At 41.3% G+C, this 26,628-nt stretch overlaps 1 protein-coding gene across 2 annotated transcripts; it reads right to left on the bottom strand.

Moving 5' to 3' along the window:
* Positions 1 to 2,004: 2,004 nt before the first annotated feature.
* On the bottom strand, positions 2,005 to 26,628 carry IMPACT (impact RWD domain protein). Of its 2 annotated transcripts, XM_073676714.1 has the most exons (11): positions 26,547 to 26,628; positions 22,918 to 23,046; positions 22,766 to 22,818; positions 19,198 to 19,260; positions 11,921 to 12,006; positions 9,243 to 9,368; positions 8,812 to 8,909; positions 7,773 to 7,846; positions 6,710 to 6,800; positions 6,377 to 6,511; positions 2,007 to 2,298 (listed from the first exon to the last, which is right to left on the bottom strand). In XM_073676714.1, the coding sequence occupies exons 1-11, from the start codon at positions 26,580 to 26,582 to the stop codon at positions 2,227 to 2,229; spliced, it is 963 nt and encodes a 320-aa protein (XP_073532815.1). In that variant the 5' UTR covers positions 26,583 to 26,628; the 3' UTR covers positions 2,007 to 2,226. The 2 variants fall into 2 exon arrangements, with proteins under 2 accessions (XP_073532816.1, XP_073532815.1); XM_073676715.1 differs by lacking the exon at positions 19,198 to 19,260 and having other exon boundaries at positions 2,005 to 2,298.

Genomic DNA, 26,628 nt, shown 5'->3' on the forward strand with positions numbered 1-26,628 from the left:
ATTAATATTTCAGGGTTGATGTGATGCATGTTTTACAGTATTGCCTTGTAGATTGCCTGGTAAGGTGTCAGTAATATTTCTTAATTCTTATTTCTTGCTCTCTTTAGGTAACATGGCTTTCCACATTCATGTTGCATTGCATGACCATTTCTTGTGTCTCATGTACCCAGCCAGCTCTGTACTGTATGTGATTCACTGCTAACCTGTCCTATAAGACTATGCAGCCTTTTCTACACTGCTGCAGACATTCATTTCCGTTGATAAATGAACATTTTCTCCATCTTTATAATTAAACACAAAGATTTAACACTGAGTAATTCTTAGTAAATGTACTTGGTGCCCTCCTTTCACCTATTGTGCCACGGATACACACTGTGGATGGGTAGCCTCCCTGCCCTTGGACTAACCTGTAATGCTGTTGTTAGCAACACTGGCCAATCCATGAGCAAGTGAAATGTTCCAGGCTTCCAATGCTAAGGGTGCACCATTAGCCTGAGAAAAGCTGTGTCCATCTTAGGTAAAATAAGACAGACCCAGGCATTATTAGCACATAACTTTTTAAAGGGAGTCAAGAGGCACATTTGACTTTTTTATGTAAAACCTCACAGATGTTTTAAAAGCTATGGCCATCATTGCCCTTATTTTTACGTTCATTTGATTCCTAAATGCAAGCAATTTTCTAAATGGTTCTAAAAAATATCCCAGAACTTTGCTGCTGTACAATCTGCACAGCTCCTTCACGTACCTGGATCATTACTGCATTTCACTTGGATTCAGACATCACTCTATTCATAGATTCAGATTCTACCCTAGTCCTCTGCTCAGAGTACAGTCTTAGAGATACTAGCAAGATGGAGTTATATGAAGCAACGTAACCTGTAATAGAGGGGTTGTAGAGAGAAGAAACCCATCTGCAGATGTAGGGATCTCACATATTGGCAGAATCGGTACAGCCCTAATTTCCAGGGGTTGTAATACATGTATAGGGCAGACCACAGTGACCCATACATTGCAGCCAAGTACTGAAGTTTATCTCCCATTCTGTACCACACATGGCTTATATCCAGCCACTGCCAGTGTGAATTTCAGCTGATCATGGTGGTGTCGGACTCCCACTGATCTCATATTAATGTGGATAGGTCACCTATGTGTCATTCATGGACAACCCCTTTAATTATAGAACACAGAAATAAATGGAGGTGAAAATTAACAAGATATTATATAAAAAAAGTCTATAAAATGGTGTCAATAAATACAATATGGGAAATGTTATTATAATCAATGTTATGCAGCTGTTCTTCCCTACATCTAGAACAAGCAATATTCTCCTTTCAAAATTATGGTAAGCAATACTGAGGTAATAAGCAGTTTACAAGCTTGAACTGTACATAATATATTGAGGAGAGGGGTTGTTACATTAATAAGAGTCTGATGGAATCCAAATCAAACAGCCTTGTGAAGAATCAGTTTGGGGGTAGGAATTTTTTTTGTTCCAAACCTATGAATTATCAATGTAATTTTGGAGTTCACGCCTATTACTCTCTCTAAAACATTAAAGGAGTTGTCCACTTCTTAGACAACTCCTATGTTTTCTCCTAGTTAAATAATAACACCTATACTCCCCTCCGGTGCTGGAGCCTTTCCAGCAATGTCAGCACTGGCTCTCCCACAGATTGAGAGCTTCTGCTCTCTCATTTCCTGGGATCGCATGACATAAAGTCAAACAATCCCTGGGAGAGCCAGAGCCGACACCACTGGAAAGGCTCCGGCCCTGGAGGTGAGTATAGGTGTTATTATTTTACTGGGGGGGGATAGGGGACATAGGGATTGAGAAGGGGTTGTCCAAGAAGTGAACAACCCCATTAAAACAGAACAATTAGTAATAATAGATTATATGAATATTTAAAGCATAGCTTAATCTAAACATTTAACTAATATAGTTTTTAAAGTTAACCAATACAAAATATCTCACAACACAATATAAAAGGTAGCAGAATACATATACGGTAATGCTATAACCTTTCTCCAACCACATCCAAAACCATTTGTTTTTTAATTTTTTGTAATAATACAATTTGATATTTTTTCCTTTATATTCTTTAATGACTGATTTGAACGTCATAAATTTTATTTTAAGCAAAAAAACACCATAAAAGGGAGACATCTTCATCAAGATATAATCCAAATGTTGAAAATTTGAGCACAATATTTTTTCTTTATGAAAGATTAATGCTCTATTCTCTTCTTATTTTCTTTAGTGTGATTTTTGCTCTTTCCAGCATGCTTTCCAGATTCGTCCTAAGATGATAAGTAAAAGAGTGATATACTGTAATTAACATTAGCTGTAAAATAATAGCTATAGATTTCAGTCATCAAACAAGTCTTCACATTCTTTTTATAACTTTTCATAGCTCGATTACTTTTCATCAATTTTGTAGTAACTTTTCCAAAACTGCATATATTTGATATACAGTACATATACATTCCTCGGACACACATATATATATTATAAAGTACTTTTCGGACTATAAGATGCACTTTTTCCCTCCAAAATTTTGGAGGAAAGTGGGGGGGTGCATCTTATAGTCCGGATATACCTGCTGTGGCTGGGGTAGGGGGGAAGCGGCGGCGGAGGAGCAGATCACAGGAGGCAGGAGCCGCCTGCTGCGGCTAACACTGTGCCTGCTGTTAAAGAAAATGAATATTCACTGTTCCCCACTCCCATGGGTGTGGAGAGCAGTGAATATTTATTTTCTTTAACAGCGGGTACACGTTATCGCCGAGCCAGCTATTAAAGAAAATTAATATTCACTGCTCTCCATGCCCATAGTCCTGGCGTGGGGAGCAATGACTATTCCGGCAGCTGACCTCAATGTGTGAGGGCGAATGGCAGTGACGTCATGCGCTGCTTACACGGTGAGATCAGCGGCTGACAGTAGAACAGGACGCAAAGTTGGAGCCGAGGGAAGGAAGGTGAGTAGAATTGTTTATTTTTTTATGTGTGCAGCATGATGGGGAACGTGCAATCCAGGATGGGGATGAGGGGGCCATGCATACCAAGGTGGGGATGAGGGGACCATACAGACCAGGATCAAATTGAGGGGGCCAGGCATATCAGGATGGAAATGGGGGAGCCATGTATACCAGGATGGGAATGGTGGGGCCATGTATACCAGGATGAGAATGAAGGGACCATGCATACCAGGATTAGGATGGGGGCCATTTATACCTGGATTGGCGCCATATATACCAGGATGGGGAATATTAGTATAGAATTGGGGGACATTACCCCTATAACAGCGTCAGCAGCAGACCTCCCCCATGACAGTGCATTGTGACCACATTTTTTGCTTCAATTTTTTTTCTATTTTCCTCCTCTAAAACCTAGGTGCATCTTATGGTCCGAAAAATACGGTGTGTGTATATATACATATGTGTATATGTATGTATGTATATATATAGATATATGTATATAATTCCACATGTGTTAATTCATAGTTTTGATGCCTTCAGTGTGAATATATATATGGGCCACGGCGTTGGACCCGGAAATCAGCAGTTTATGGAGTTAATAAACTGCTGAGTTGAGAAATACCGGAAAATATGGCTGGTGTGTTTTAAATTGACGCAGCGAAGCGAGTATCCCCCAGGATAATGACAAGCGCTGCCTTACAATATACATATATATATATATATATATATATATATATATATATATATATATATATATATATATATATATATGTATGTATATATATATACAGTACAGACCAAAAGTTTGGACACACCTTCTCATTTAAAGATTTTTCTGTATTTTCATGACTATGAAAATTGTACATTCACACTGAAGGCATCAAAACTATGAATTAACACATGTGGAATTATATACTTAACAAAAAAGTGTGAAACAACTGAAAATATGTCTTATATTCTAGGTTCTTCAAAGTAGCCACCTTTTGCTTTGATGACTGCTTTGCACACTCTTGGCATTTTCTTGATGAGCTTCAAGAGGTGGTCACCAGAAATGGTCTTCCAACAATCTTGAAGGAGTTCCCAGAGATGCTTAGCACTTGTTGGCACTTTTGCCTTCACTCTGCGGTCCAGCTCACCCCAAACCATCTCGATTGGGTTCATGTCTGGTGACTGTGGAGGCCAGGTCATCTGGCGTAGCACCCCATCACTCTCCTTCTTGGTGAAATAGCTTTTACACAGCCTGGAGGTGTGTTTGGGGTCATTGTCCTGTTGAAAAATAAATGATGGTCCAACTAAACGCAAACCGGATGGAATAGCATGCCGCTGCAAGATGCTGTGGTAGCCATGCTGGTTCAGTATGCCTTCAATTTTGAATAAATCCCCAACAGTGTCACCAGCAAAGCACCCGCACACCATCACACCTCCTCCTCCATGCTTCACGGTGGGAACCAGGCATGTAGAGTCCATCCGTTCACCTTTTCGGCATCGTACAAAGACAGTGGTTGGAACCAAAGATCTCAAATTTGGACTCATCAGACCAAAGCACAGATTTCCACTGGTCTAATGTCCATTCCTTGTGTTCTTTAGCCCAAACAAGTCTCTTCTGCATGTTGTCTGTCCTTAGCGGTGGTTTCCTAGCAGCTATTTTACCATGAAGGCCAGCTGCACAAAGTCTCCTCTTAACAGTTGTTGTAGAGATGTGTCTGCTGCTAGAACTCTGTGTGGCATTGACCTGGTCTCTAATCTGAGCTGCTGTTAACCTGCGATTTATGAGGCTGGTGACTCGGATAAACTTATCCTCAGAAGCAGAGGTGACTCTTGGTCTTCCTTTCCTGGGGCGGTCCTCATGTGAGCCAGTTTCTTTGTAGCGCTTGATGGTTTTTGCAACTGCACTTGGGGACAGTTTCAAAGTTTGCCCAATTTTTCGCACTGACTGACCTTCATTTCTTAAAGCAATGATGGCCACTCGTTTTTCTTTACTTAGAATTTGTATTATGGCAAGAAAAAAGCAGCTAACAGTCTATTCAGTAGGACTATCAGCTGTGTATCCACCTGACTTCTGCACAACACAACTGACGGTCCCAACCCCATTTATAAGGAAAGAAATCCCACTTATTAAACCTGAAAGTGCACACCTGTGAAGTGAAAACCATTTCCGGTGACTACCTCTTGAAGCTCATCAAGAGAATGCCAAGAGTGTGCAAAGCAGTCATCAAAGCAAAAGGTGGCTACTTTGAAGAACCTAGAATATAAGACATATTTTCAGTTGTTTCACACTTTTTTGTTAAGTATATAACTCCACATGTGTTAATTCATAGTTTTGATGCCTTCAGTGTGAATGTACAATTTTCATAGTCATGAAAATACAGAAAAATCTTTAAATGAGAAGGTGTGTCCAAACTTTTGGTCTGTACTGTATATATATATATATATATATATATATATATATATATATATACACACACACACATCTCTCCTTGGGAATGCACAGAGAAGCCAGGTGCATGCTCATTGGCCAGGGAAACAGTCAGTCTATGCACCATTGGTGGTGGTATTTGGGGCAGGCTGTAAGATCGGCCCTACATTCTTGTGCCAGTGATTGGGAAGCTCCTCAGCCGGTGCTTCCTCTCCTGCATCACTGCTGCCTCCCTGGGCATGCACAGTGCCCCAATGCAGCCGGGGTGCGTACCTCTGGATTCACTGTGCATTCCCAAGGAGGTGTGGGATTTGCAAAGAGCTGTTAGGAGCACGTTAGAAAGTAGATATAGGGTACAATAAAGTTATAATGGTGGTTGAGGGTCTAGGACTGCTGACAGATTCCCTTTAACCTTTTAGATGCTGTTGTCAATCTCCGACAGTGGCATTTACAGTGCTCAACACAAGTGCACATCGGCCAGCCTTCAACACAATCGGAGGGTGCCTATCAGCAGCGATAGCAGTCAGAGGTCTGCTGAAGACTCCAGTGCCTGCTATTACAGTGCTCCTATAAAGACGAGCATGTGGTACTACGTTTGGTATAACTGTAATTGAAATAACCAAGAAAATCATAATGTCAGGTCATTTTTACCACACAATGAGCGTTGTAGAATCTAAATCCAACAAAACAATTGTGGAATTGTGTTTTTTTATTTTTAGCACAACATCAGTGCAATTTTTTCCATTTCCCAGGACTTGAATGGTAAAATTAATGGTATCATTCAAAACTAAAACTCATCCTGCAAAAAAAATCCCTCATAAAGCAATGTGGAAAAATAAAAACGTTATGGCTGTAGAAAGAAAGGGAGGAGAAAAAGAAAACACAAAAATGGAAAACTGTCCAGTCAGTAAGTAGAGAATCCCTGGAAGACATTAAGAAATTTAGGTCAAATTATTATTTTTTTCATTAACTTTGTTAAACACTTACCGCAGAGTTTGTGTAGTGATGCTCTATGAGTATGTTTCGTGCACAGTTGTTAATATGTTTGAAGCGATCAGGCCCAAGAAGAATACCTCCATACCATCGTGACACAACTACTAATACATTTCTGGCATCCAAAATCTAAAAATATAAAATAATAAATGCTGTTAAAAATGAGGAAAAAATGAAAAAAAAAGCACTTTATATAGAACGTAGGGGAAATAAAATAAAAACAAAAATGGTCCAATTCTGACCTGGTGACAAGTCCTCTTTAAGCTAAATATTTTTTTTTTTGCTAAGATGGTGACTTTGTATGTGGTGTAGTCACATTCTACATACCTGCATGAGATGAAGAAGTCTTTTACCAGCTGCTGTTTCCCCATCGTCCTCACAGTCTTGTACAAATGTATTTGTTTTTATAGAATATATTCTGTTGGAAGAAGTGAATAACTAGTCAGTCACACAACATATCTGACAATAACACTGGCCATACACATTAGAGAGAAAATGCTACAACTGCAGGACTGTTGCATACGCTTGGACTTCCTCTTCATGTTCGATTTATCGGCGGGGACAGTGACACCAGCGCTGATTGGGCACCGACCACCAAGTGCTTTTCCACCGCATCACAGCCCTGAAACCGTGAGTGCTGACACGGCTGGAACAGAGCCAGCACGGGAGGTGAGTATAGGTTTTTTTATTTTATTGGGGCCAAACATTTAGTTCAAGAACGGGATGCCTACTAGTGGACAACCTCTTTAATCTCATTATGGTGCTGGTGTCCTGGGTTCAAATCCCACCAAGGACAACATCTGCAAAGAGTTTGTATGTTCTCCCTATATTTGCGTGGGTTTCCTCCGGGTTCTCCGGTTTCCTCCCACACTCCAAAGACATACTGATAGGAAATTTAGATTGTGAGCCCTAATGGGGACAGTGATAGCAATGTCTGTAAAGTGCTGTGGAATATGATATCTCTGAATAAGTATAATAAATCACAGAGCTGAGAAAAATGCAGCTTAGTAACATAGGTGCTGGGGTAGGTTCCCAATGCAGAATACATTTCCCAGCTCTTCCAAATATTTTGCCCTTATTTTTATTCACATTTGAGACATACTGGAGAATCCATAAAGGTTTAAAGCTTCTGTTCCTGAGACCTTCATCCGACCAGGGAAATGTCCTATTTACACCAATAAGAAAGGGAAGATGCACTACTTTCTTCTGCTATATCCTAAGACGGAAGCATGAGGTTGCCTACTCCTTAAGTAAAACCAGAAGAAAGAAAAGCTATTTGGACACCTTAATCATGTATTATACCTAGTTATAGGTACTGACTTACATATGTTTTAGTTCACAAGTGGACGTTCACTTATAAGACAGCCTTGTTGTGTGAAAGACAACCCACCTGTATGCATAAATGTTATGAGTTGCACTTGCAATTTTCTTGTTCTCATACAATTTGTTTAGTACGTCTTTCACCTGAAATATTACAATACAATTTTAAAAAGATCAAACATGACAGAGGAGTATATAGTCAGAGATGCACATTTGATAAAACACTGGTTAAATCTGTGATATCAGACCACAGCTCATTTCAAGATTTAAAGGAATTCTGGCACCATGAGAGCAGCATGATACTGGGGCTGAAACCCTGATTCCAGCGATGTGGCACTTACTGAGCTGCTTGGATAAAGTCACTGTTTTATCTGCTGCAGCTCTACCAGCCTTTATGACACAGCGATTTGTTTCAATTTTCGAAACTATATTGGTAAAAACAGACAGATTCCGACAGCAATACAAATCACAAATGCATTTAAGACAAAGTGTCAATAATAGGTCACTTTATTCCCAGGACAGGATCAATTAACAGCATTGAGGCTTCTTTAACCGTTTAAAGGAATCCTGTCATGTAAAATAACGCTATTAACCTGCAGATATTGGGTTCATCTGCAGATTAATAGTGTTCTGATATTGTGCGGAGCCGGCACTGAGAGCCCTGCGGCCTGGAGGAAATGAAGTTTATTCCTCCCGGCAGCCTTGCTGTTTTGGTCATTGGGGTGATGCTGGCACGGTTTTAGTCACCCCTCAGTGTATAAAGAGCGATGGTTGTAATCGCGCCCCCGGCACTGACTGACAGCAGGCTCATCATTAGGACAGGCTTTCTGCCAGTGCCGGGGGCACGGTTACAGCCACAGCTCTTTATACACTGAGGGGTGACTAAAACCATGTTGGCGCCACCCCTATGTCTGAAAGAGTGAGGCTGCCAGGGGTAATAAAGTTCATTTCCTCCTGGCAGTGGGGCTCTCAGTGCAGCAGCTGCAAGGTATAAGAACGCTATTTAAGGTTTAGAACGCTATTACTCCCATATCTGCAGGTTAATAGCGTTATTTTACATGACAGGTTCCCTTTAAGTGATTTAAGTGACACACATTGATCATACTCACCTCGCCAGGACTGTTAACAGGAGCTAGATGTCCCTGAAATGTACTCCTTCTGTCACTAATTGGTTCGCCATGGAAGATTGAAGGTATTTCTTTACTACCTAAAAAAAACAATAACCAGTTCTCAATGGCTCCACCTTCAGCAACGGTGAAGTTTTAAGATGCCTAAAAATTTTAGGAAAGACTCAGAAACCAGTTTACTTTCCCATCTTTTACCCTTGTTAAAGTACTCATGTACCAACTATGAGCACACATCATTGATGTCTATAACCCCATCCTTCCCCTTCCTGTAAAAAGCACATAAGTGCCAAATGCTAAGTATACTCTAAATACTCTATATTCTTAACAGACCAGCTTAGCATAGCCATTTGATTGAATGAGAAATATGTACAGTATCATCAGTCTCTGCCTTTTGCTAACAATATAATAATTACCTTCCAAAATGTCAAACGCCCCATCAATAACGGAACATGTTAACAAGTCATTTAGTAATTCGGAGCTGGAGGCAATTTCATCATCGTCCCCCTCGGCTTCTTCTGTTGTGGTTTTTGTACTCGGGGCTGAAAGGACATCAAGAACATTTGTTTGGTTTTTTATCTCTCTAGACTTGTTTTTAGTGAATATTTTATATTTGGCCAAAAAATCTCCACCGCACTTTTTCTTGGAAAAAATGCAAAATTAAAACCAAGATAAGTGTTTCCATTTGCGACTAACTAAATACACAATTAATGTGCAAAATAGTTGTAGAATCCTCTCCATTTGTCATCTGATTTTTTTTGTAACAGTTGCTAATAATAATCAATGCAAGTGAAATACTATTCTATATAGTCTCTTACATTTTTTTTCAGATTACGATTTTTAATTAAAAAAAAAAAATCTTCCAATTTTCACACGGTCACTGGGGCTTTTATAGACTTCCTGTTCTTTAAGGAAGAGTTTTCAGCAGGATCCTTTTCAGCACAGGCAGGATTAAAACAACAGGTAACTCCTTCTTCATACAAAACTGATAACACAGGATTCACCACTCAAAGTAGATGATGCCTGAGCTGACCCTGCTTCCTCCTCCCTTCAAGATGACCTTTGCACAGGCTCATTAGATTCTTCAATACAAAACATAGGGTCTGGTCTAACCATTGAGGCTATGTACATGTGTTATTTCCTGAAACAATAGAAAGTTAGAGTATATAAAGCCCCAGTGGCCGGTGTGAAAATTTCAAGATTTCTATTTTTATTTTTAATACAGTCTCCTCCGTCTCCCGGCTGCCTGCTTGCCAGTGTGCGCCAGATTGATTGACATTTTAGACAAATGGCACGACCGCCTGATAAACTGTGGTAGCACTGAAGGTGGCTAGATCCAGTGATCCAGCCAACTTCAGAGATGCACTTACAATCTCAATAGGAAAGAACTTGTAAGTGCTACGCTCCTTGCTTAGGAAACCGGCCACTGGTGACTGTAGCATCGGTTGCTAGTAAACTGGGAAAACAAACTATGGAATTAAAAATCCATGGAACAGAGAGGATTTTTAAAAACAAATACATTGCAAAGTTGATTGTTTTTACAAATAATTTGCTATTTTATCACTTTAAGCTTATGAAAATAATCCTTTACTCGTGAGTTTGTTCAGAAAACTCGGTTACATTTGTTTTAGAACTGGAATTTAAAAAAAAAAAAAAGTCTGTCACCAAGAATATAATATAATATATATAATATATATATTTATATGTTTAAATTGCTTGACTGAAGTCAAGCCAATGAGCTGTCAGTCAAACAGATGAAGGTGATGCTGAGTGGGGAAAAGAGCCAGGGAGGCAGAGACTTGGAATGTACATTGACATGCCAAGAGCACTTAAGGGGGAGGGGGGGGGGGGACTCAAAACAAAAATTAATTTTAATCCTAAATGCCTAAATGTCATAATCTTTTTTTCTAATACACTCTAATTAAAATTTCCCTATCCTTCCCTCACTACACTATGTAACTGTTTCATTTAGAAAAAAATTCTTCTTCATCTTTGATGACGCTTTGTTTGAGAATCCCTGTGTATACTGTCTCTGTCCCCTACCTGTAATTAAGCGTCCTCAGTGACCTCCGTTGCAGGGTCTAGGCTAGTCTCCGCTCTACTGAGCATGCGTTGGTTGTAAATTCCGACATATGCTCAGTAGATTCTTGTCACTGTGCAATATGCAGAGTGACAATGCTCTCTCTTACTGGCTCTGAGAAGTGATGAGCTGGCAAGAGAGTGCACTGTCAGTGCACAATGTAAGAAGATTACCTCATGTGCAGGAAAAGCAAAGACCAGAGCCACCCCTGCAAATGACGTCAAGAAAAGAATGGCTCCAACAGAAGATGAAAGCTTTGGGGTGGCACAGTCAGAGCCCAGACCTGAATCCAATTGAAAATCTGAGGGCGCTGTGCACAGGAGATGCCCTCACAATAAGTTCAGTTTATTTTTCAGTTGAATTTTACAGATTATGGGTGACATTAAAGGTGGAAACAGTTCTGAAATTACTCTTCTGGGTATGATTTTTTTACATGACAAACACCTGTGATTTTAAGGTTATCTTCATGCTTTTGCAGCATTTTTTTTGCTGCTTTGCTTTTTTCTGCAGAAAAGAAGCTGTGTTTTACAATACTAGCAAAGCTATGACATATCAGAAATCTCATGCGTACATGATTTTTTTTCCTGACTGCATTTGAGAACTGTAGTGTTTTTGAAAATCTGCAGCATGTCAATTCTTTCAGCGATTTTGCATTTTGTTTTCACCCATACAAAGCAATGAGTAAGTGCAAAAAAACACAGCAATAAATGCAAAAAAACCTTTATACTGCATTTTTGGTGAATAAAAGTTTATTATCATGTAGTGTAGACAAATCACACATATAATCCACCTGAAAAATGCAGCAAAAACGCAACTATTTGCTTTATTTTATAAGTAGCATTGTAACTGCTAAGAGTAAAGGCTTTGGCTGCAGAAAAAGGGTGTATAGACTTTTTATATCCACTGTACTCTGTTTACTGTAGTGAAATTTGACAGACATGGTCAATATTTATTTAGAGATAAGGATATAAAAAGTCATTTGTAAGAATCTAAAAATGTATTTGTGTCACTAACCCTGAACTGATGTTTTAGATTTCTTCTCCAGAAATTCTCTGATCTTTTCCACCCATTGGTAAAGAAAGTTCTCTCCAAGATTCTGCCTATAATTGTAAAAAAAAAAAAAAATTATATATATACACACACACACACATACACCGCTCAAAAAATAAAGGGAACACTCAAATAACACATCCTAGATCTGAATGAATGAAATATTCTCATTGAATACTTTGTTCTGTACAAAGTTGAATGTGCTGACAACAAAATCACACAAAAATCATCAATGGAAATCAAATTTATTAACCAATGGAGCCTGGATATGGAGTCAGCCCCAAAATTAAAGTGGAAAAACACACTACAGGCTGATCCAACTTTGATGTAATGTCCTTAAAACAAGTCAAAATGAGGCTCAGTATTGTGTGTGGCCTCCACGTGACTGTATGACCTCCCTACAACCCCTGGGCATGCTCCTGATGAGGTTGTGGATGGTCTCCTGTGGGATCTCCTCCCAGACCTGGACTAAAGCATCCGCCAACTCCTGGACAGTCTGTGGTGAAACATGACATTGGTGGATGGAGCGAGACATGATGTCCCAGATGTGCTCAATCGGATTCAGGTCTGGGGAACGGGCGGGCCAGTCCATAGCTTCAATGCCTTCATCTCGCAGGAACTGCTGACACACTCCAGCCACATGAGGTCTGGCATTGTCCTGCATTAGGAGGAACCCAGGGCCAACAGCACCAGCATATGGTCTCACAAGGAGTCTGAGGATCTCTTCTCGGTACCTAATGGCAGTCAGGCTACCTCTGGCGAGCACATGGAGGGCTGTGCGGCCCTCCAAAGAAATGCCACCCCACATCATTACTGACCCACTCCTAAACCGGTCATGCTGAAGGATGTTGCAGGCAACAGATCGCTCTCCACGGAGTCTCCAGACTGTCACATGTGCTCAGTGTGAACCGGCTTTCATCTGTGAAGAGTACAGGGCGCCAGTGGCGACTTTGCCAATTCTGCTGTTCTGTGGCAAATGCCAAGCGTCCTGCACGGTGTTGGGCTGTGAGCACAACCCCCATCTGTGGATGTCTGGCCCTCATACCACCTTCATGGAGTCGGTTTATAACCGTTTGTGCAGACACATGCACATTTGTGGCCTGCAGGAGGTCATTTTGCAGGGCTCTGGCAGTGCTCCTCCTGTTCCTCCCTGCACAAAGGCGGAGGTAGCGGTCCCGCTGCTTGTTTATTGCCCTCCTACGGCCCCCTCCACGTCTCCTGGTGTACTGGCCTGTCTCCTGGTAGCTCCTCCAGCCTCTGGACACTACGCTGACAGACACAGCAAACCTTCTTGCCACAGCTCGCATTGATGTGCCATCCTGGATGAGCTGCACTACCTGAGCAACTTCTGTGGGTTGTAGAGTCCGTCTCATGATACCACGAGTGTGAAAGCACAACCAACATTCAAAAGTGACCAAAACATCAGCCAGAAAGCATTGGTACTGAGATGTGGTCTGTGGTCCCCACCTGGAGAACCACTCCTTTATTGAGGGTGTCTTGATAATTGCCAATAATTTCCATCTATTGTCTATTCCATTTGTACAACAGCATGTGAAATTGATTGTCAATCAGTGTTGCTTCCTAAGTGGACAGTTTCATTTCACAGAAGTTTGATTTACTTGGAGGTATATTCTGTTGTTTAAGTGTTCCCTTTGTTTTTTTGAGCAGTGTGTATATATATATTTATAAAATGTACATTTAAACACACATACATTATCTTTTCTTTTACAGTAGTCTAAATAGTATTTAGGATAATATATACACAATCTCTGTTTATTCTTCTGCGTCTAGTTTTCTAAAACTTCAGTAATGTTCCTAAAGCACGTGCTGGATTATCAGAGTTTTCTAGATTATCATATGTCAGATTAAAGAAAAGTCATTATTCGTTACTCCTTTAGGGGAATATTGAACATGGCCACTGAAAACTGGGACCACAGTCTCAAACATTATTGTTAGTAACACACTACGTCGTCAAGGATTAAAATCCTGCAGGGCACGCAAGTTCCCCTACTCACGCCAGAACATGTCCAGACCAGTTTGAAGTTCCCCAATGACCATCTGGATGATCCAGAGTAGGCATGGGAGGAGGTCATGTGGTCAGATGAGACCAAAATAGAACTTTTTGGTATCAACTCCACTTGTCGTGTTTTGAGGAAGAAGGAGGAGGAGTACAACCCCAAGAACACCATGCCAACTGTGAAGCATGGTAGGGGAAACATAGAATCATAGAATCATAGAATGGTAGAGTTGGAAGGGACCTCCTGGGTCATCTGGTCCAACCCCCTGCTCAAAGCAGGATTCACTAGATCATCTCAGACAGATGTCTGTCCAGCCTCTGTTTGAAGACGTCCATTGAAGGGGAACTCACCACCTCTCGTGGCAGCCTGTTCCACTCATTAATCACCCTAACTGTCAAAAAGTTTTTTCTAATATCTAATCTGTGTCTCCTCCCATTTAGTTTCATCCCATTGCTTCTAGTCTTTCCTTGTGCAAATGAGAATAAAGATGATCCTTCTACAATGTGACAGCCCTTGACATATTTGTAGACAGCTATTAAGTCTCCTCTCAGTCTTCTTTTTTGCAAGCTAAACATTCCCAAATCCTGCAACCGTTCCTCATAGGACATGGTTTGCAGACCAGTCACCATTCTGGTCGCTCTTCTCTGAACTTGCTCCAGTTTGTCTATGTCTTTTTTAAAATGTGGTGCCCAAAACTGTACACAGTATTCCAGATGAGGTCTGACCAAAGAGGAGTAAAGACCGATAATGACTTCACGTGATCTAGACTGTATGCTTCTGTTAATACATCCCAGAATTGTATTTGCCTTTTTTGCTGCTGCATCACACTGTTGACTCATGTTCAGTCTATGATCTATTAGTATACCTAAGTCTTTTTCACATGTACTGTTGCTTAGCTCTATTCCTCCCATTCTGTATATGCTTTTTTCATTTTTATTGCCCAGATGTAGTACTTTGCATTTTTCCCTGTTAAAAACCATTCTGTTGGTTGCTGCCCACTGCTCCAGTTTATTTAGGTCTTTTTGAATCCTCTCTCTCTCTTCTCTAGTATTAGCTATCCCTCCTAGCTTTGTGTCATCAGCAAATTTAATCAGTTTACCCTCAATTCCTTCATCTAAATCATTGATAAAGATGTTGAACAATACAGGTCCCAGGACGGAGCCCTGTGGTACCCCACTTGAGACATTCATCCAGCTGGATGTGAAGCCATTTACAACCACCCTTTGAGTCAGATCACTAAGCCAGTTATGAATCCACCTAACAGTTGCCTGGTCCATTGCATACTTGGTCATTTTTTCAATAAGGATGATGTGAGATACTTTGTCAAATGCTTTGCTGAAGTCAAGATATACTATATCTACAGCATTTCCCTGATCCACCCAGTCAGTGATTCTGTCATAGAAGGAAATTAAGTTAGTCTGACATGACTTGTTAGTTACAAACCCATGCTGACTCTGGTTAATCACTTCATTCTTATCCATGTACTTACATACATGTTGTTTAATAATTTGTTCAAAGATCTTTCCTGGTATAGAAGTCAGACTCACCGGCCTATAGTTCCCTGGGTCCACCTTCTTCCCCTTTTTGAAGATAGGAACAACATTTGCTCTTCTCCAGTCTTCTGGGACTTCTCCTGTTCTCCAAGAATTTTCAAAGATTATGGAGAGTGGTTCTAAAATTTCTTCTACAATCTCCTTCAGTACTCTGGGGTGTAATTCATCTGGACCTGGAGACTTGAACTCATTTATGTTAGCTAAATATTCCCTCACAATCTTTCTGTTTACTGATAACTTGGATTCCTCTATTCCTTTAAAAGGACAGTGAAGATCAGTTGATGTTACATTTTCTTTCTGAGAGAAAACAGATGCAAAATAGGAATTAAAAAGTTCGGCCTTCTCAACATCCTCTCTTACCATTTCTCCATTTTCATCCTGTAAAAATCCTATAGCATCTTTGACTTTTCTTTTACTTTTGACATACCCCCAAAATCCTTTTTTATTGCTTTTGACATATCTTGCAAGCCTTAATTCATTGTCAGCTTTAGCTAACCTGATACGTGCCCTGCAGGATCTGCAGACTGCATTATAATCTTCTTTAGATATGCCTCCCTCTTTCCATTTAATAAACATTTCTTTCTTTCTTTTTAGCATGTGTTTAAGTTCTGTGTTCATCCATCCTGGTTTCCTTAAATGCTTCCCATTCTTCCTACTTTTTGGGATTGTTAACGATTGTGCTTTGAGAATCTCATTTTTAAAAATTTCCCATCCTTCCTGGACATTTTTGTCCTTAAGGACATCCAGCCATTGGATCCCTCCTCTTCTCTTTCTGAGTCTCTTAAAATCTGCCTTTCTAAAATCTAACCTTGAAGTTTGAGTCTTCACGTCTTCCTCCTCTAGTTATCCAAAATTCTATAATAGCATGATCGCTGCCTCCTAGGGTCCCAGCCACCTTTACCTCCTCAACCATTTCCTCCCTGTTTATAAGGATTAGATCCAAAGTAGCAGATCCCCTTGTTTTCTCCCCTACCTTTTGGAAGATAAAGTTGTCAGCAAGAGAGGATAAGAATTTGCTTGACCTGTTAGTTTTACTTGAGAGAGATTCCCAACAAATGTCTGGATAGTTGAAATCTCCCTGACCACTACGTCATATTTTTTGGAGAACTTGGTCATTTGATACATAAAGAGTTCATCCATATCTTCAGCTTGCCCAGGTGGCCTGTAGTAAATGCCTACAATGGTGTCCTTTCCGTTGTTCTCTCCTTGTATTCTTACCCAAACAGTTTCCACAGAACTCCCAGTCTCTGAAGCTTCAATCTCTGTGCAGATATACGCTTTTCTAACATACAATGCAACACCTCCTCCTCGTTTATCAAGTCTGTTTCTTGCAAATAAGTTGTATCCTTTTAGCCTTTTATTCCAATCATGTGTATCGTCCCACCAAGTTTCAGTGATTCCAATGACATCATATTCCTTTTCCTGCATTAGTACTAGTTCCAATTCTCCTTGTTTGTTGCCCATGCTTTGTGCATTTGTATAAAAACATTTTAGTTTGTGATTGGTTTCTCTTCCTCCCATATTTTTATTATTTAGATTTTTTTGTCTTTGTTCTTCTTTTCCACTTCCAGTAGCAGAGCTCTCAATAGTATTTGTCAGCTGTATGGCTTTTTCTGGCCTTTTGCTTCCCTTCCCACATTGTTCTAGTTTAAAGCTCTTCTGATGAGTGTAGCAAGGCGACTTCCAAATACATGTTTTCCAGTCTTCGTAAGTTGCACCCCATCTCTAGCAAGTAGTCCATCGTATAGGTAATTCATTCCGTGATCCAGAAATCCAAATCCTTGTTGACGGCACCATCGACGTAGCCAGTTGTTCACCTGTAGAATCTTATTCCACCTCATTGTTCCATGGCCATCCACTGGGAGGATGGATGAGAAGACCACCTGCGCTCCCAATTCTTTCACTTTCTTGCCTAAGTCTTCAAAGTCACTGCAGATGGTTTCCAGGTCCTTTCTTGCGGTGTCATTTGTCCCCACATGTATTAGCAGGAATGGGTAGTGATCTGTAGGTCTGAAGAGTCTTGATATCCTGTCAGACACATCTTTAATTTTTGCTCCTGGAAGACAGCACATTTCTCTTGAGGTTATGTCTGGTCTGCAGATAGCGGCCTCTGTTCCTCTTAACAGGGAATCCCCCATGACCACCACTCTCCGTTTTTTCTTCACAACATTCTTCTTTCTCCATCCAGGAGGATTCTGAGGGCTTACAAGGTTATTCATTGCTGGCAAAGTCTTATCTTGCTGTATTTCTTCATGGTTCTCCTGTGTGAGAGCCTGGTACTGGTTCCTGAGCAGTATGGGTGCTGACTGCCTCTCGATCCTCCTGCTTCTGTGGGTCACATGCTTCCATTCCTCTGTTTCGTCAGGTGCAGTTCGAATTTCTTCTCTTTCTGAATCATGAAGAGATAATTCTGCTCTGTCTAAGAACTCTTCACCTTCCTTAATGATTTTCAAGGTAGTTAACCTCTCTTCTAGATTTCGCAACTTTTCCTCCAACAGGGACACAAGCTTGCATTTCTGGCATGTGAAGTCTGGCTTTTCCACTGGCAAGTCTGTGAACATGTAGCAGGATATGCAGCTCACCAAATGGCTCCTGGACTCTTCCATGTTCTTATTGTTAATGTTCTGAAAACAGTGAAAAAAGATTAAAAAAAAAGCTTCGGTTTACCGATGTCCTCTTTTCAGCTCCAACAGCCAAAATCCAGTGTTCTTTGAGCTCGCGGAGACTCTTCACTTACCCCAAAATGCAGTGGGAATATGCAAATTATCTCCTCAGGACTCCTCCCCTGTACCTTGGGGGTACTTTTCTGCAAAGGGGACAAGATAACTGCACTGAATAAAAGGGAGGATGGATTTTGTCATGTGTCGAGAGATTTTGGCCAACAACCTCCTTCCCTCAGTAAGAGCACTGAATATGGCTCGTGGCTGGGTCTTCCAGCATTACAATGATCCGAAACACACAGCCAGGGCTACTAAGGAGTGGCTCTGTAATAAGCATTTCAAGGTCCTGGCGTGGTCTAGCCAGTATCCAGACCTGAACCCAATAGAAAATCTTTAGTTAGGCGAAACTCAGTGTTGCCCAGTGACAGCCCTGAAACCTGAAAGATCTGGAGAAGATCTGTATGGAGGAGTGGGACAAAATCCCTGCTGCAGTGTGCAAACTTGGTCAAGAGCTATAGGACACGTCTGACCTCTGTAATTGCAAACAAAGGTTTCTGTACCAAATATTGAGTTCTGTTTTTCTATTATATCAAATGCTTATTTCATTCAATGCAAATTAATTATGTAAAAATCATACAGTGATTTTCTGAATTTTTATTTTGAGATTCTGTCTCTCACAGTTGAAGTGTACCTACAATAAAAATTACAGACCTCTCCATTCTTTGTAGATGGGAAAACTTGCAAAATTGGTAATGTATCAAATACTTATTTTCCACACTGTAGGTCCAAGAACCATCACTACACCAGCAATGACAGAAGTGGAAGTGCCAAGACGGCAAGACTTGGTCATTATAAAATAGATAGCAAAATTCTAGACTTTATTGAGGATTGCTCTAGTGGATTGTATGTAGAAGTCCAACAATCCAGCATCATATGGATGCTCAGTTAAATGCCGTATAATACAGCTGGGCAACTTCAAATTTCTATAAAAGAAAGTGATCATAACTTACAGGTAAATTTCCTCCAGATTATTTGATATTGTCAAACGATCTTCACCCCGAAGCCATGGAGCACTGTATAAGAACATGCACGAAACATAATATATTATATACTGACTAATATAAGGTATGTGAATGTCAATGTTTCCTTGTAATGTAATAATTCCTACATTATAGGGGTTGACTCATCTTCATTAATGGGTAAAATTGCAAAGTGCTTGTAAATACAAGCAATTTGTGAATTTACCTCTTATTAAAAATGTTTACTGTTCTCTGATACCAGATATTTTTAATTCTACCATGTATTACTCATTGTGTAGGTATTGGCCACCTCTGCAGTCATGGAGTGTGCGCCACTTGCAGTTACCTGGACAAGTAGAGCGCGCCGCTTACAATCTATGCGTTAGAACCTGCAAGTGCCTCTCTGAAGCTGCCCAGATGGCTGGATCCGACCACATTCAGTACCCTGTGCTCTTCAATGTTATAGAGGCAAAGCTGGCTCTGTTAGTAGCATGGGACAGAGCTTAGTTCTGACCAGCGGCGTGACCATGCAGATGGTCCCATATGTCAATCTTCAGGAGCACACTGTCTCCCTGCTCTAACACTGATCATCACCACACTCTTTATATATTGGACAAGTTAATCTTGGTCAATCATTACCAAAATGTGTAAAAAAAAACAGCTCATAATTGTGGAACCTGACACTAAATCATAATACACATTACATTCGGACATTGCTCTCATCATCTAATTTCAGGAGTGCACCTCTCCCGTGCCTCCTGCTTGAATGAAAGTTTCCACCAGTGGCATTGTCACACTGCTGGCCAAACTATGCTTTCTGTGCTGCAGCAAGCAGAGGCAGATATGTCTCAGCTGCAGCAGCAGCAGCAGCGGAGGAGCGCAGGCAAGCAGTAGGCAATGAAACAATAGGTAAAGAGCAAGTGAATAAAAAAAATCCTTCCATTCTTGAATACCTTGAGGATTTTCAATAACAAGTAAATTGGAAAGTTGCTACTTTTTCAGTTTTAACCAATTATGATGATGAAAATAACCTTTTAAGAATAAAGCTAGTTTTTTTTATCACCGCATATCAAAAGTTAGAAAGGTTTTATTTTTCCCTCAATATAGCAGTATGAAAGCTTATATTTTGAGGAATGCGTTGATGTACAGTGCCTACAAGTAGTATTCAACCCCCTGCAGATTTAGCTGGTTTGATAAGATGCAAATAAGTTAGAGCCTTCAAACTGCAAACGAGAGTAGGTTTTATGAACAGAAGCATAAATCTTACAAACCAAAAAGTTATGTTGCTCAGTTGAATTTTATTAAATTTTAAACATAAAAGTGTGGGTCAATTATTATACAACCCCTATGTTTAATATTTTGTGGAATAACCCTTGTTTGCAATTACAGCTAATAATCGTCTTTTATAAGACCTGATCAGGCCGGCACAGGTCTGTGGAGTTATCTTGGCCCACTCCTCCATGCAGATCTTCTCCAAGTTATCTAGGTGCTTTGGGTGTCTCATGTGGACTTTATTCTTGAGCTCCTTCCACAAGTTTTCAATTGGGTTAAGGTCAGGAGACTGACTAGGCCACTCCAACACCTTGACTTTTTCCCTATTGAACCAGGCCTTGGTTTTCTTGGCTGTGTGCTTTGGGTCGTTGTCTTGTTGGAAGATGAAATTACGACCCATCTTAAAATCCTTGATGGAGGAGCGGAGGTTCTTGGCCAAAATCTCCAGGTAGGCCGTGCTATCCATCTTCCCATGGATGCAGACCAGATGGCCAGGCCCCTTGGCAGAGAACCAGCCCCACAGCATGATGCTGCCACCACCATGCTTGACTGTAGGGATGGTATTCTTGGGGTCGTATGCAGTGCCATCCAGTCTCCAAACGTCACGTGTGTGGTTGGCACCAAAGATCTCGATCTTGGTCTCATCAGACCATAGAACCTTGAACCAGTCTGTCTCAGAGTCCTCCAAGTGATCATGAGCAAACTGTAGACGAGCCTTGACATGATGCTTTGAAAGTAAAGGTACCTTACGGGCTCGTCTGGAACGGAGACCATTGCGGTGGAGTACGTTACTTATGGTATTGACTGAAACCAATGTCCCCACTGCCATGAGATCTTCCCGGAGCTCCTTCCTTGTTGTCCTTGGGTTAGCCTGGACTCTTCGGACAAGCCTGGCCTCGGCACGAGAGGACACTTTCAAAGGCTGTCCTGGCCGTGGAAGGCTAACAGTAGTTCCATAAGCCTTCCACTTACGGATGATGCTCCCAACAGTGGAGACAGGTAGGCCCAACTCCTTGGAAAGGGTTTTGTACCCCTTGCCAGCCTTGTGACCCTCCACGATCTTGTCTCTGATGGCCTTGGAATGCTCCTTTGTCTTTCCCATGTTGACCATGTCTGAGTGCTGTTCACAAGTTTGGGGAGGGTCTTAAATAGTCAGAAAAGGCTGGCAAAAGAGATCTTTAATCCACACATGTGAAGCTCATTATTCTTGGTGCCTGAACTACTTCTTAATACTTTAGGGGGACCAAACAGAATTCTTGTGGTTTGAGGGGTTGAATAATAAATGACACTCTGAATTAACTTTTTACGTTTAAAAAAAAAAAAAAAAAAAAATTGCTGCAGTGCATTTCCCACTTCCAGGCTGATCTACAGTACAAATGTCACAATGCCAAGTTAATTCCGCATGTGTCAACCAGCTAAATCTGCAGGGGGTTGAATACTACTTGTAGGCACTGTATATTTAATATATTGAAAAAAGATTTACTATTTTTTTAAGGCGCAGGAAAGAAGCAATAAAAAAAAATTACAATTCCACTATTGTTTTATAGGAGCCCTTTAACACTGCGCTTTGACCCACATTCAGTGGTCCTATCGGGGCTTACGTCCAAACCAGCCCCCCTAAAAAAACAGGATTCGGGTATATGCGCTGGTGTCATTGATTATAATGGTATCGACAGATGCAACGTGCGCTCTGTCGTGCATCATTTTCGGGCCTGTACGCCAACTAGAGGCGGACACACAGACGTAGCAGACTGCGTTTGAGTGTGCACCTCCAGTAGGCATATATGCCGAAAATGATGAACGACAGAGCGCACGTTGACTCTGTTGGCACCATTATAGTCAATAGCTCCATTGGTGCATACACCAGAATCCAGTTTTGAGAGGGGATTCGGACGTAAGCTCCAACGGGACCACACAAAGTGCGACAAAGTGCGGTGTGAAAGCACCCTAAAACTTGTTTTTACAGAGTTAAAACGCTGTGGCGTTTCAGAGAACAACATAGTTTCATAGGACAAAGTTGCCTGGGAAACTAGTGGGGCAGGTGGGTCCCCAGCAGCTTCTCCCCACCTTCTGCCAGTGACTGACAGGTCTCTCCCTGCATGAATAGATAGGAAGAGACCTGTCATTCCAGGGCAGCGAGCAGGGAGAGGCGCAGGGGACCCGCCTATCTTACTAGTTTCCTATGCAGCTCAGTCCTCGTTGGCTATCAAAATATGTTTTTCTCTGAAACAATGCAGCGTTTCAGAGTTAAACATATATGGTTACGTATATATGTAACAAACCTTACTTTAGCTGGTAGAGGGGAGGTGCTGCAGATGGGTATTCTGGAGGTAGTATCACCTGGCACAAAAGAATGATATAACATTCAGGGGACATGTAACTGAAGTTGACAATATTTGGCCAAGGAAGCAAAATAGCAACAAATCCTCATCTGACTACCTGCAAACAAAGTGTCCACTCAGGATGATCCAAAGAGTCGGAGATTTTGATACAAAATATTCTTGCAGCTTCATCTATTACACACCAGTCATCCCCATAGATGGATGAGAGGGCTTCAATTTCATCAATCTAAAAAAAAAAAAGTAATAAAATAGAATTAACAACATGCACACAGCCCATCTATTTATTTATTTTACTCACGTATATAGCACCATTAATTCCACAACGCTTTACAGACATTATCATCTCTGTCCCCATTGGGGCTCACAAACTAGCCCATCAGTATGTCTTTGGAGTGTGGGAGGAAACCGGAGAACCTGGAGAAAACCCACGCAAACACGGAGAGAACATACAAACTCCTTGCAGATGTTGTCCTTGGTCGGATTTGAACCCACTGAGCCACCGTGCTGTCCTATCTACTTGTAAAATAGTGGATTATTAAGTCAAGTTTGAAGATACACTGTACTTACTGTACATAAGATGCACAAGATGATGAATATTTTTAAATTGTGTAAAAATGGTTGAGAATTGGGCATATGGAAAAGTATATGTAGCAGATCAACCTCACCTTAGACACATACCACCTGATAGCAGGCATATATACACCCCAGACATTTGTATCGAAAAATGCATATGATTTCTTCAAGGCTAGGTTCACACTTCACAGTGCTGTACGTCAAGCACAAAGCCAGGCTTAACGCAGTCACAGCCCCTTATAATATGTACAGTTGAAACCAGAAGTTTACATACACAAGCCAGACTTGTGCAAGTCCACAATTCTCTTCCTGATATCTTGGCTGATTTCTTTAGACTTTCCCATGATGCTACACAAAGAAGCAGTGTGTTTCAGGTGTGCATTAAAATACATCCACAGGTGTGTCTCTAATTAACTCTGATGTTGCCAAAAAATCAGAAGCTTCCAAACACATGGCATCATCATATGGGCAGCCCAGAATTGTTTAAAAGCATAGTAATCTTAGTGCATGTAAACTTTTGACTTTGCAGTAAGTAATAAAAATGCCTTAAAACACTCTCTCTCATTATTCTGGCATTTGGCAAATATTAAAAATGATGGTAATCCTAATTCACCTAAAACGGGAAAGGTTTATTCTGATTTCATGTTAGATATTGAGAAAAACATGCATATGTGTCTTTTTATATAGTGTATGTAAACTTCTGGTTTCAACTATATATACTGCAGTCACAGCCCCTTATATGATGTATATGTTTCAGTCGCAGTCTCCTATATGAATATACCGCAGTCAAAGCCCTTATATGATGTATATATAGCAGTCTACTATCTATATATAACGCTGTCTCAGCTTCCTATGTAATGTACACTGCTCAAAAAAATAAAGGGAACACTTAAACAACAGAATATAACTCCAAGTAAATCAAACTTCTGTGAAATCAAACTGTCCACTTAGGAAGCAACACTGATTGACAATCAATTTCACATGCTGTTGTGCAAATGGAACAAAAGATGGAAATTATTGGCAATTATCAAGACACCCTCAATAAAGGAGTGGTTCTGCAGGTGGGGACCACAGACCACATCTCAGTACCAATACTTTCTGGCTGATGTTTTGGTCACTTTTGAATGTTGGTTGTGCTTTCACACTTGTGGTAGCATGAGACGGACTCTAAAACCCACAGAAGTTGCTCAGGTAGTGTAGCTCATCCAGGATGGAACATTAATGCGAGTTGTGGAAAGAAGGTTTGCTGTGTCTGTCAGCGTAGTGTCCAGAGGCTGGAGGCGCCACCAGAAAACAGGCCAGTACACCAGGAGACGTGGAGGGGGCCGTAGGAGGGCAACAACCCAGCAGCAGGACCGCTACCTCCGCTTTTGTGCAAGGAGGAACAGGAGGAGCACTGCCAGAGTCCTGCAAAATGACCTCCAGTAGGCCACAAATGTGCATGTGTCTGCACAAACGGTTAGGAAGCGACTCCATGAGGGTGGTATGAGGGCCCGACGTCCACAGATGGGGGTTGTGCTCACAGCCCAACACCGTGCAGGATGCTTGGCATTTGCCACAGAACACCAGGATTGGCAAAGTCGCCACTGGCGCCCTGTGCTCTTCACAAATGAAAGCAGGTTCACACTAAGCACATGTGACAGACGTGACAGAGTCTGGAGACGCCGTGGAGAGCGATCTGCTGCCTGCAACATCCTTCAGCATGACCGGTTTGGCAGTGGGTCAGTAATGGTGTGGGGTGGCATTTATTTAGAGGGCCGCACAGCCCTCCATGTGCTCGCCAGAGGTAGCCTGACTGCCATTAGGTACCGAGAAGAGATCCTCAGACTCCTTGTGAGACCATATGCTGGTGCAGTTGGCCCTGGGTTCCTCCTAATGCAGGACAATGCCAGACCTCATGTGGCTGGAGTGTGTCAGCAGTTCCTGCAAGATGAAGGCATTGAAGCTATGGACTGGCCCGCCCGTTCCCCAGACCTGAATCTGATTGAGCACATCTGGGATATCATGTCCTGCTCCATCCACCAATGTCACGTTGCACCACAGACTGTCCAGGAGTTGGCAGATGCTTTAGTCCAGGTCTGGGAGGAGATCCCACAGGAGACCAACTGCAACCTCATCAGGAGCATGCCCAGGCATTGTAGGGAGGTCATACAGGCACGTGGAGGCCACACACAATACTGAGCCTCATTTTGACTTGTTTTAAGGACATTACATCAAAGTTGGATCAGCCTGTATTGTGTTTTTCCACTTTAATTTTGGGGGTGACTCCAAATCCAGGCCTCCATTGGTTAATAAATTTCATTTTCATTGATGATTTTTGTGTGATTTTGTTGTCAGCACATTCAACTTTGTACAGAACAAAGTATTCAATGAGAATATTTCATTCATTCAGATCTAGGATGTGTTATTTGAGTGTTCCCTTTATTTTTTTGAGCAGTGTATGTCGCAGTCTCCTACAGGATGTATATACTGCAGCCTTAGCTTCATATGTGATATATATACTGTAGTCTATGTATATACTGCAGTCAGTCTCATATATGATGTATATACCGCAGTCACTGTCTCCTATGTATACACCGCAGTCTCAGCCTCCTATGTGATGTATATACCGCAGTCGCCTATGTATATACTGCAGTATCAGCTTCCTATGTGATGTATATACAGCAGTCAGTGTTTCCTATGTGATGTGTGTATATATAGCAGCCTCAGTCTCCTACATGATGTGTATAACGCAGTCTTGTATCCTATGTGACATATACAGCATAATAAAGTACATAGTATGGTGCTGTGATTATATAGTATATAATGTAGAGTAGTGTATATATAGTGTTGAGATATTTATATCTTCTGTACTATACTAATCTGCAGACACCTGTGTGTACTGGATCAGCACTTCTGTACTTTACTAATCTGCAGACACCTGTGGCTCAGGTAATTCCCTTTTTCCCATAGTTATCACGCTGATTTGATTTAGGTAGTGGTAAAAACTGCATTGTGTGACCACAACCTCATAACCTGCACGTTCTCATACTGACTGAACAAGCTTAGGGTTTCCATGGATGATTACAACAAGCTAGCACATTATATCTATACATATGCAGGTGATAACAGGTATGGGTCACACACCGCCCGCCTGCCACGCTGCTCACTCACTTGGCTTTGTAAGTTTTCCTCTTCCGTGTCAGCCATGGAGCCTGCATGTGTTTCCTGTGTAAATGCTGCGGCAGTGCAAGAC

This window comes from Phyllobates terribilis, unplaced genomic scaffold, assembly GCF_046119375.1.
Source record: "Phyllobates terribilis strain yellow unplaced genomic scaffold, ASM4611937v1 Scaffold_4__5_contigs__length_816908805, whole genome shotgun sequence".
Lineage (NCBI taxonomy): Eukaryota > Metazoa > Chordata > Amphibia > Anura > Dendrobatidae > Phyllobates > Phyllobates terribilis.